Source organism: Puma concolor, chromosome C1, assembly GCF_028749965.1.
Source record: "Puma concolor isolate L17-30 chromosome C1, mPumCon1.1.hap2, whole genome shotgun sequence".
Classification (NCBI taxonomy): Eukaryota; Metazoa; Chordata; class Mammalia; order Carnivora; family Felidae; genus Puma; species Puma concolor.
Window position 1 is genome coordinate 85557837 of NC_141674.1, and position 12458 is coordinate 85570294.

The 12458-nt window shown below is 36.4% G+C and overlaps 1 protein-coding gene across 6 annotated transcripts in view; it reads right to left on the reverse strand.

Annotated features, from left to right (window-relative positions):
• Positions 1 to 12458, reverse strand: part of FRRS1 (ferric chelate reductase 1) — a 105299-nt gene that overhangs the window by 34301 nt on the left and 58540 nt on the right. For 5 of the 6 annotated variants that reach the window (XM_086717660.1, XM_086717661.1, XM_086717659.1 and 2 more), the window contains 2 exons: positions 1969 to 2164; positions 754 to 890 (listed from right to left, as the gene is read on the reverse strand). In XM_086717660.1, the coding sequence (XP_086573786.1) occupies positions 754 to 890; positions 1969 to 2164 (333 nt within the window). Of the gene's footprint in view, positions 1 to 753; positions 891 to 1968; positions 2165 to 6401; positions 6407 to 11697; positions 12309 to 12458 lie in introns of those variants that run through there. The other variant, XM_086717663.1, reaches the window with a different exon arrangement.

Here is a 12458-nt window from a genome sequence, read left to right on the forward strand (position 1 = left end):
AATCCAAAAAATTCATCAAAAGAAAAAATTTCTGCCTCCACACATATAGCATTATATTTCAGTAATTCCTTTCCCTTGAACAATCTCATTTCCCACTTTCATTCACCTGGCAAATTCCTACTCATTCATTGAGGCCTGACATAGAGATGACCTCCTCCAAGAACCTCTCTCTCAATTCCCTCCAGCCTGTGTGTGACACACCCCGCTATGCTTCTCACCCATCCTGTGTATGCTTCTAATTTAAGTCACCACAATGTTCTACTTATGTGTCTGTCCTATATTCCTCATGTTCTCCTTATGTATCATACATCACATGTCCATATGTTCTACTTATGTGTAAGGCTTTCAGCTCTTCAAAGAACAGAAGTAAGTCTTGTTCGTTACCATATCCCTTGCACCAGGATAGTTTCTGGCATAATAAATGTTTATTAAATCAATGAATGAATGACAAAAATGATACCTCTGTCCCATTCTAGCATCCTATCTTCAATATTAACACCCTTTAAAATCAATATAATAAGAGTCAATATTATATAAAATATCAAAAGCTATAAACCCTTCAAGCTACTGCCTTTTCTCGGATGCTGATGTGTAAAAACATATTGCAAATAGGAAAATTAGGGGGAAAGCTTGATCACTGTGAATCTATTTAGATGTCTGCAAAACATGGGTAATGTCATTATCTCAGAACCCTTAGCTTATAATGAAAAGATCCATGGAAACTAACAAATCAGTTTCAAACATAACACAAACCTGTACATCCTCACAGGTCAGAAGCTGCGACACTTGACTGTCAATCAATGTGAAGGAGCCAACAGGAAGGCCACTCAAATCCTCAGCATTACGTGCTTCTAAAAGAAAGCCTCTAAATGGTAGCCCTGACAAAGTAACTGAGAAACAAACAAAAAAATAGTTTACGATAAGGTTTAGCAACATCCCCAAAAGAAAACTGTTTAGAGGAGGCATCTCATAGTTAGAATCTAGCATATGTATACAAAACTACTCCAGGAAAGAAAATGGTATAAATAATCCCATAGACAAAGAAGGTCTAAACTATGTTCCACAGGACATTCACTCAGTGAGCTGTTAATAGCCATTCCAATTCTACGGGGAAAAAAAGCTAAGTGATGGTCAGGGAGGTGTCCATGGAGCCAACTTAGTTCAAAAAATGCTGAATGAAAGTAAATATTTATTTGTTTACTAAAAACCCCCAAGGCCTTTAACATCCTATTATACAGTATGAAACTCTCAGTATATACAACATACAGTGTTCCAAACTGATTTTTCCATACACTGTTTTTGTCAGAGTTCATTAATATTTTGTATTTCTGGAGTTGCATAAAATAGTTTGCAAAACACTATTATAGATACACTTTTGACAATCAGCCTACCTTTCACCCAAAGAATCAGAAAAACATAAGAATTTACACTATACCAAGAAGAATAAGGGTTTATTATACCTTAAACCAGATAAAATAAACTTTATTTTCCTCTTCTATTGTGTTAATAGTATTGGTTAAAAAAGATACATATTAACTAACGATAAAAATGTATTTAAAACCTATTCTACTTAGTCTGACCTCGGCTCAAGTCATGATCTCGCAGTTTGTGAGTTCGAGCCCTGTGTCAGGCTCTGTGCTGACAGCTCAGAGCCTGGAGCCTGCTTTGGATTCTGTGTCTCCCTCTCTCTCTGCCCCTTCCCCACTCGCACTCTGTCTCTAAAAAATAAATAAACATTTAAAAAAAATTTTTTTGAAACCTATTCTGCTTAGGGAGTAGATTTACTACTTAAGTAATACAGTCATCTATAGTATTTAAACACAAAATGAGAAGTGTAAGATGATGGTATCTTATGGAAACAGGTGAATAGATTTAAATGAAACTGTATAAATCCAACAGTAATAAAGATTCAATGTACAGGAAAAGAGGGAAACTCAAAATGCAAAATAGTTAATTCCAACACAGTACCTTCAATCTGGTCTCCTGGTCTGAATGTCATCTGACTCACTGAAACGTTGTGAACAGGGTCAGAACGTGCAGTATGACTGTGTTCAGGAACCATTCCATGGCATGACTTTCCTACTTTTCCGCTGGGATAATTAGCCACAGAACTAACGTGCAACACAAGTATGAATGCACCAAAGGTAAATCCAGGAACTGCCATCTCAAAAAAAAAAAAAAGAAAAATTAAAAGCACATTATTTTTATACATAATTAAAATATAAAGCTTTCATATGACAGAATATTAATCCCAGAAAACTTGCTTTCAACAGACAGCTAACCATATTCTCAAAAATACATAATAAAAAGAATGTGATATCTGAAGTCTGACCTAGATTTGAATCTCGGCTCTACCAATCACCAATGATGAGACTTTAACCAAATCACTCAAGCCTTCATTTCCTTCCCTGAAAAATTAGGAAACTAACACCCACCTTACAAGTTGTTTTAATAAAATGAAGATACAAACTAAAGTCTGACAAGGAAGATATTTAAATAAATGTTAGTTTTCATTAGCATGATTTTCGCTAAAAGCAAAAGGTTCTATTTCACCTTATCCCAGGAAGCTTAAAGAACAAATAGGAAATGTTTCTTCTGGATTTAAATACCGTCACCTAAATAAATATCTGGTATGACTTCTCTCAACTTCCCATTACATTAATCATGATGACAGGGTGGATAATTTAATTTGTAATACTGAAAACTGAGGATAACAGAAAACCAATCACAAGAAACAATATTTCTATTACCTTTAGCCCAGGCACTTCTGAATTAAGAAACACAATTGTCAGTCCAAGCAATTTTCTTCTCTCATCCAGTACCTGCCTCTTACCATCTGCCTAATAGAAAACCAGCTACTTTATGTCAGTCCCACCCTCTGGTAGCCTACATCAACCACTTCAATTGTTGCTTATATTCAGAACCTGCCAATCACAGCAAATAACAAGGCTTGAGGAAGATGGCAGGGACATGTTACACAGCAGTAAAGTCAGCCGATGAACAGACCCCAAGAAGCAGTTCATTCTCCGTACAAATAGATTAGACAAAATAAAAGCTCCCTTAGAATCACTAGAATAAATGACCCTCTTATAGTCATGTAAATTACAATCCCCACATTGGACCAGAACTAAACTACAGAATTCCTGCTAGACACCAGAAATTATGCCGGGGGCTACACATTTCAACCAGCTCTGCACCTTACAGCAGTAGCCACCAAGTAGATAGCATAGGGTCTAATAGTACTATATACCCCTATCTTTCATCAAACATCAAGCTAGGTAGAGTTTCTCCCATTTAAAAATAAGAAGAACAAGTAAATCAAGAGCTTCTGAAAAAATATCTATAAGAGAAACAGAAAATTTCTCTATACAGTCATAAGAAAAGCATAACTTTGAAAATGGTTGATTACTATAAGAAACAATATTTAGGAAAACAACTGTCTTAAACATACACAGTGATATATATCAATTATTTCTCAATAAAACTGGGGCAGAGGAAGAAAAGGAAGACTGAAGAGTGGAGAAGGAATTTTTCTATTCAAACGTGGCTTTCAGGTGCCTTTGTTAGAGGCAGACCTGATTTTAGGACCACGCAAGATTTGCTGGAGAGGATCAAGGTCATAGTTTTAACCACGTGACTGTGGCCAATTATCATGAAGATTAAATGCAGTAATGTGCTACCCAACTGAAGGATAGTATAAGGGAAAAGTCAGCCCAGTTTAGCAAATACTCATTTGGCACTGACCTCCTGTCAGGTGAAAATGGAAACAAGACATAATTTCTAGTCTCTGCTTTGCACTGCATAGCTGAATAACGTCAACCCAGTTATATAATCTCTGTCTTTGCTTCTTCATTTGTGAAATATAGTAGATAAACCAGAATAAATTCAGGATCGCCTTCATGCCTAACATTATGATGTTAGAAAGCAAAGTGGGAGTACCTGGGTGGCTCAGTCGGTTAAGCATCCCACTTCAGATCAGGTCATGATATCACTGTGAGTTTGAGCCTCGCGATCGGCTCTGCTCTGACAGTGCAGAGCCTGCTTGGGATTCTCTCTCTCTCTCTCTCTCTCTCTCTCTCTCCTCTCTCTCTCTCTCTCTGCCACTACCCCACTTACTCTATCTCAAAATAAATAAAAACTTAAATTAAAAAAATTTTTTTTTAAATAAAGAAAAAGAAAACAAAGTGGGAAAGGATACCAGGAATTAGCAGAGCAAGAAGTATAAGCCAGGAAGGGGAAGTGACTAAGCATCACCACCTGTCATTCATTAGGAAAATATAACAAATCCAGTCAGGAAGGGAAGTAAACCAGCAATTTCTTTGTTCTTGGTCAGATGCTGACTATTCAAGGTGCAGCTCTATTGTCATTACAATGGCTAATGATGATTTTCCAGTTACGATTTAAGGAACAGCCTTTTTTCAAAGTAATACTTTAATTCATTAGCCAACCAATGCCAACAGATTGCCTAGTTATGAAAGGAAATAAGGAGTTATTCATGGAGACATTTAAGTTAAAATTACATAATGTGGATAATGAACTATTATGAGGTCTTCCTTCAAGCATTGAAAGAACTCCCACCAATTTTGTATTATTTTTAAAGTTTTACATATTCCCAATCCACAGTGGGTACAATATAGAAAATAAAACAAAAAGATATCATAACTTGCATTCATCCCATGACAAAGATAGACCTATTAGTTAAAGAATTAAAAGAAAAGTTATCCTGATTCTAACTTAAATATTCCCAAACCTGATGAAAGATGCCTGAAAAACAAGCAATTAGTAAAAAGGTATGATGACTGCTTGTACCATGTTCTACATACATCTCACACAACAGCAAAAAATCAAAACAAATGTATTCTTTATTATTTAAATACCAAATGATTGTACTGGCATGAATATTTAATTATTATTGTGATTGTGGACCACAGAGGCAAGTGATATTTATCAAGACAATATATTTAAGACACCAAAGTAAAATTCAGATAAAATGAGAATTCAATTGAAAAATACTTAGATGTAAGAAAGTCATTAGAATAAGGAGTCTATGTTAATTAAGAATTTTTTTAAATAAATTGGTCATTAAATGTCTTTTTATGTGTCACTCCAAGAATATGTGAGAAAAAGAAGAAATGGAGAAAAGCATACCTGTTAAAACCAAGTCGGATGATTAAGCTGGCAAGTAACTAATCAAGTCTAGTTATACTGCAATCAAGCTCTAGCTCTCACTGTTAGTCATTCATTTTATGTTGGGTTTTTTGTTGTTGTTGTTTTTCTTTTTTTTTTTTGAGAGAGAGGGAGAGACAGAGTGTGAGTGGGGAGGGGCAGAGAGAGAGGGAGACAAAGAATCTGAAGTAGGCTCTAGCTCTGAGGTATCAACACAGAGCCTGAGAGGGGGCTGGAACTCATGAACTACGAGGTCATGACCTAAGCTGAAGTCAGATGTTTGACTGAGCCACCCAGGCACCCCTACTCATTCATTTTAAATTAAGGCATCAAAAAATTCAAAAGTTAACATGCACACAAAAAATTGTGGGAACTCAGCCCAGTAAACCCAATCTACATCACCCAAGATATGAGTATGAGCACAGAGTGAGAGTCTTAATTAATTCACAGGTATGAGGTAACAAGGTTTTCCTAATTATGAAGAATGAGTTGTAAAAAAAAAAAAAAAAAAAGCAAAAACTTAACCAGAAGGGTTTACTATAAAATATTTAAATAATTTGGAAAAGGTTGTGTGGTTTTTGTTTTGTTTTGTTTTGCTATATACAGTGGATTTTATTTAATTTTTTACCACATTCACAATAAGTATTTTTTACATTATGACCCAACAAACATTTCAAGAGACATTATTTACCTTTACCACATGGGATAAACTTGTATATCTCCTTCTTTTTTTGAAAGAGAAAGAGACGGGTAGGGGGGCAGGGAGAAAGAGCATCCCAAGCAGGCTCCACACCTTTAGGAAGGAGACCAAGGCAGGACTCAGTCTCATGAATGGGGGTTGATCTCACAAACTGTGAGATCATGACCTGAGCCAAAATCAAGTCAGATGCTTAACCGACCGAGTCACCCAAATGCCCGTAAACTCATATATTTTCTATTCCTTCCTCTTTTTTATGTTGGTTTTATGTATCCTACTGAATCGTTATTGCACAACCTACTAATGGATCTTAACCTGCAGTTTGAAAAATACTATTTTACAGCATATCCTTGACCATTAAGTTTCAGCCTTGAATCGAGCTCTAAATCAGGAATATCAAGGATTTCACATAAAAAGGAGAGTTCTCAGAACTAAAGAAAAAAATAATAATAAGCCAAGCAATAAGGAGAATTTGGGACACAGGAGATGGGTTCAATGAAAATGTCTTATTCTCTCTTATTCCATTTGTGACCTAAACAAAAACTCTAAACATGGCTAATAGCATTCTCATGGTGACCTTCTGTATGAGGAAAACAAATTTTAATTAATCATAACAGAAAAACACTGCAATCCCTACAGCATTTACACACCACTTTCAGAATTTCCATCAACCACATTATACAATGTGCCAAGTATATCATTACTTCATACTCAACACAGTTTTCATTTTATTTCATTACTAGAATTCCAATGACACTATTTTCTTTTACTTTGTTACAAGTGTAAAATATTTCAATTAATTTATAAGTTAAGCATGCTTTTGCTTCTAGGCTTTTGGCCTTGAAACAGAACCAGCAATTATAATATTGCTTCTCTTAGAAAATGGAATTGAAATTCCAAGCCAAATTGGAAATTAATTTTAGGATACAGCACATTTGTAACATCAGCATTTCAGGTAGGATCAAGGGGAAACCTGATAGGTTCTTAGACTAGGGCTAGAGGTAGAGAGAGGTGGAAACAGAGTGTCAGAGTTAGGTAGAAAGACTTTTAGAAAAATAGGTAGAACCATAAGAAGGATAAGGAGATTGATTCAGTCAAGTAAGTTAAGACTAAGCACAAGAGATACACAGAAAACAACGAAATTTCTATGACATAAAGAAAAGGATTACATTTCTACTACACAGGAGGGAGGAAAGGGGGCAGAGCACCGAGAAGGAGAAAAGAAAAAGAAACAAATGTTTAGTGTGAACCTGGAAGATACTACATCTAATGCAATCCTTACAATCAGCAGATAGTATCTTCACTTTAGAGACAAAAAAACTTGAGGCCAGAGAATGTACCCTAAATCATATACACTTTGAGGATTAGAACCTAAATCTAGGGGCAACATCCATATTCTCTCTTCACTCTGCACGGCTGCTCCCTCCTTGGAGAAACAAGCATGTAGGAAGTAAACAAATCCAGCAAGGATGCAAATTTCACAATGAACAATGTGAGAGTGGGGGCATACTGTGACAAAGGTGAAATCTAAATTAGCCTAATTCAGAATGTTGAGTGGTGCCTGGCTGGCTCAGCCAGTGGAGCATGTAACTCTTGATCTTGCAGTCATAAATTCAAGCTCCACATTGGACACAGAGTTTACTTAAAAATAAAAAAGTTAAAAAATAAAAAAAATTAAGAAACAGAATGTCGAGTCTACTCTATGAGCCAAAGAAGCAATGTAGAGGTCTCTTTTTTTTTTTTAATTTTTTTTTTCAAAGTTTTTTTATTTATTTTTGGGACAGAGAGAGACAGAGCATGAACGGGGGAGGGGCAGAGAGAGAGAGGGAGACACAGACTCGGAAACAGGCTCCAGGCTCTGAGCCATTAGCCCAGAGCCCGACGCGGGGCTCGAACTCACGGACCGCGAGATCGTGACCTGGCTGAAGTCGGACGCTTAACCGACTGCGCCACCCAGGCGCCCCATAGAGGTCTCTTTCGTAGAACTAAAGCTCCTGAAAGAATGGATGGTAAAACAACTAGTTCGATGCCTAAAAACACTAAGTTGTCAATAAATGGTAACTGCCACTATTTATTAGCACCATTCAATTTCCTTATCACTAGTATGTGCTAATTTCTTCCAAACACTGCTGTGACTAGACAAGTGAAATTTTCATATATTTCTTTCAACTGCATTTAATTTGTTCAAGCCTTCTGAAATGTTTCAGAAAATGTTCTCTCCTTCTTTCCAGCAATTTAACTTTACCTTCATAGAAAACTTCCACACCAAAAATTAAATTGACTTTGATAGCAGAATCTCAAATTATAGAGAAATTGAAAAATAGGTCAAGTATTTCCACTTCCTCAGATAAAAATGTTTCAGACTCCATTTGCACAGCAGGAAGCAAAGAGAAAAACAGATTTTTTTAAATTAACAATTGGAGTTATGACATTTTCAGAGATGGTTCTAAAAAACAAAGAGGCATTAAAAATGGCACACTGAACACCAATTTGAGATCTGTCAGGTCTAACAACTTAAGATGGTTGAAAAGAATTATGACAAAGAATTTAGAGTTTAAGTAACAGCAAGAAAAAGTAAAGGGAAAGGTAGGAAAGAAACCACAGAAGAAAAAGTAATAGGGAACTCTACAGTTTAATCCTGATTCCCCTAATCACAACATCATCAACAAGGAATTTTTCCATCATCTTTATTCATCTCTGGAAAAAAAGATTGGAAGCAAATACCTTACTACATGATACAGAGTTTTCATCTGGATCATTCCACATGGCACTCGCAATAACCCTGTCCTCAACACAAAATTAGGTACAACGTGGAATGGTCCCTTCTCTAAAGATGTAAAACTAATAGATGAAACAAAAGTAAATGCCACTAATCTAGTATTTAAATGATGTAATTTATTGAATGCCAATTCCATTCTAGTTATCACAGTAGGTGGGTCACATAAATGAACTCTAATCCTTGGAAGAAACATATCAAGAACTTTTTGTTGTACAGAAACTGAAACTCATGGAGGTTATAAAAAACTACCATCTCAGATCACACAAGGTAGAATAGGAAAAAAAAAAAATGCATTTCATTATAGAAATTTAGAGGTATGGGAGAAAATAAGAATAGAAGAGCTAACAATTGCCAGGGGCTTACAACATGTCAGGAATCATGTCAGGTACTTAGCATGCCTTCCTCAAAGCAACGCAGGAAGGTATGAGGGGTATTATTGTCCCCACATTGTAAAATAGGGCACTGATTAAGACATTTGTCAGAGTTGCAGCAAATGAGTGATGAAAAGTATGGTCTCTGATCTGGCTTCTGAGGTTTTAACCAATAAGCCATCCATAGATTCAGATCAGGCCTTTAAGGCTGACATGGTAGGTAAACAATGGAGGAAAAGGGGTTCAAAATGAGCACAATTTGAATGGGAGCAATAAAAGAACCAAAGGTAGAAAGAAAAAAGTGATCGTGGACTTTTGAGGGACATTAGACCTATTTAGATCCAAGGTCAAATGTTAGAAATAGTCATTGTAAAAAATATTGTTAAGTCTGGTTCCTCTCCATGCCTCATACATGAATATATCCATTCCCAAGACTTTTTACCTTGGCCCCCCACATTTCTCTGCAAGCTCATCACTTCCATGGCCTCAATTTTTATCACTAGGATGTTTCTCAAATCTTCCAATTACCCCCACTCTACATCTCCTCAATGCTTTGATTCATACTTCCTTTTTTTTTTTTTTTTTTTTTTTAACGTTTATTTTTTTGGGACAGAGAGAGACAGAGCATGAACGGGGGAGGGGCAGAGAGAGAGGGAGACACAGAATCAGAAACAGGCTCCAGGCTCTGAGCCATCAGCCCAGAGCCCGACGCGGGGCTCGAACTCACGGACCGCGAGATCGTGACCTGGCTGAAGTCGGACGCTTAACCGACTGCGCCACCCAGGCGCCCCTGATTCATACTTCCAACTGTATATAGATTTCTGTTTGGATGACAATAAGCTCAACTGGTCTGCAATGAAATTCATCATTTTTTCCTCCAGACTAGTTTTTGCATCTGACTTCCCTATTCTGATGGAGGCCTGGCAACACATTTCTAGTCACTAAGACTTCACACCCCATATTCTCAAGATTTGACGCCAAACACTCTTTTGGACCCCAATTTCCAAGCAAGCTTTGCAGATTCTTCCTCCACCCTTCCACTCTCCTACCTATCCCTTCTGCATCTCTCTTTGACTTTCTCTCTATTATATTATATCTGTCTGCTACTTTCCATTCCGCCATCACCAAAGCACAAAGCCTTCATTACCTGTCACCAAATTAATGAAACACTCTCAATTGCCCTCCTTGTTTCTGTATCGCCATTCTGATTGTCCTAAACAACACCACAAGATCATTTTCCCAAAGCACAACCCAATTTCAAGGATTTTATTCTCCCATGCTCTAGTGACAAGGTACCACGTATACTTATTCCAGGAAGAAGCAACACTCTTTCTTTCTCCCCATGTCCTGCCTTCTAACTGGGACCTATTTCATCTGCCAAATTCCTCCTCATGTGAAAGTTACATATACGTTACATGGGAAAGAATAAGATACAAAAATCTCTGTACACTATACCTTTTATGTAAAAAAAAAAAAAAAAAATTCATTGCCTATCATTTCATGGAAAATCCAAAAGACATTATTTCCAGTATCAACACGGATATAGAAAAATGAGCACACTCATACACAATGAAGAGTGTAAACTGTCACAATATTTTTGGAGGAAATTTGACAGTATCCTACTAAGCTATGTTTAACCTCTGACCTAGGAATTTCAATTCCAGGAATTATCCTACATAAAAACTCGCACAATTACGCTAAAATTATTTGGAAAATGGCAAAAATCTAGGTGGTTACAAAAATGAACTATGCTACATCCAAACTATAGAATACTTCATACTCACTTAAAAGAATGAAATAGAATAGTCAATGACAAATATAACAGCCAATAATTACTGTGTGCTTTATGGGAGCTAGGCATTCCTTTAAGTGCTTGCAAGTATCAACTCCTTTCACAAAAACCCTAAGACATGAATCTGCATGTACTTAAGTGGAAACATGCTCATGCCACACCGAGGAATGAAAACAAGCAGATTGCAAAATGATATTTAGTATACTGAAAGATGTATCACTTAAAAGTTAAAGGGAAAAGGAAAAAAAAAAAAACTTCTATTCCACACTTTAACCTTTCTCAATAGTGGTTATCACCAGGAGAGTGTTTTCAATAGGGGAAGAGAAGTGGACTTCCTCTTTTTTAATCCTCTCTGTATTGTGCATATTTTTTTGAAAAGGGTGTTTATAACATAAAAATTACAAAAATATATAATATGAAAATATATATAATATAAAATAATTTAAAAATTTTAAAGCATGTAGTGCTTTAAATATAATAAAAAAAAATTATAATTTGTAACTATAAAACATGGGATATATAAAGACTGTAAAGAAATACCAGAAAATTGTTTAGCTTTTTTCTTTTATCTATTTTCAAACATTCTATGTTACTTTTACAGTTTTTGCTTGGTTTTGTTTTGGTAAATAAAACCTCGTCCCCTCTTTCAAGGTCCATTTGCAAAGCCATCAACTACTGTCTCCTATGATCCAGTGAACACTACGGACATTGAAATCAAAATCACCATCGTTTGAAGAATCCAGCTGCCGGTTTTAACCCAGCAGGCACCACCTTAGTGACCGTGAGCGAATTATTTAACCTTACCAGGCTTTAGTTTTCTCATTTTACTAGAAAAAATGCAACCAACATCAAGGTGCTTTGTGAAGATTAACTAAAGTAATATGTATGAAACGTCTCGCACAGTGGCCACCATAAACCAGGTCTTCCATTAAAACCTCCTTCTTTCCATGGGGTCTTGCCTATTTCTGCCAACCTCAAGTAACTGTTCTCTTTTTGGAACCTCCAGAAGCTTTGATTTTGCTGATAAAAAAAATTTATCACCCCTGCCCCAACTGGTGACTCGTCCTATGGCCAGAGGTGTCCCGCGTGTTGATCTCCTGTCACACTAACAGTGTACCCTGAAAACAGCACTTGTACAGTGTGATTTCCAGAGAATCGGACATTACCTAAATAGACACGTGTGAAACAGAAGCTACAGCTGGCCAAAAGAATCAACATGTTGGGTTATTAAACAACTTACTAGAACTCATCCCTTCAAACAAAACCATCCTCTAAAAAGTCTAGCTCATTGTTTTCAATAAATCAATAAACCAAAATTTAGCCTCCATCTCTGTACAGTACTCAAATCTTTACACTTTTTCTCTTAATTCGGAATTAAAAGAAATTACCTGAAGCTCAAAAGTTCAGCTCTGTAAAGAAATATCCCTGGATAATGTATTTACAAATTGAAAAATCTCCTTTGCCCCTAGGCAAGCACTGACAAGATACAAAAAGGGGGGAGGGGGCGGGGCGGGGCAGAGGTAACACCTTAGAGCCTTTCTTAAATTCTAAAGGCACACCAGGGGTCGGGGGAGCTAAAATTTCTAGTTTAAAACACACTTTAAAAACGAAGTAAGGCTCTGAATAATCTGCATACAGGTAATTATCCCATTA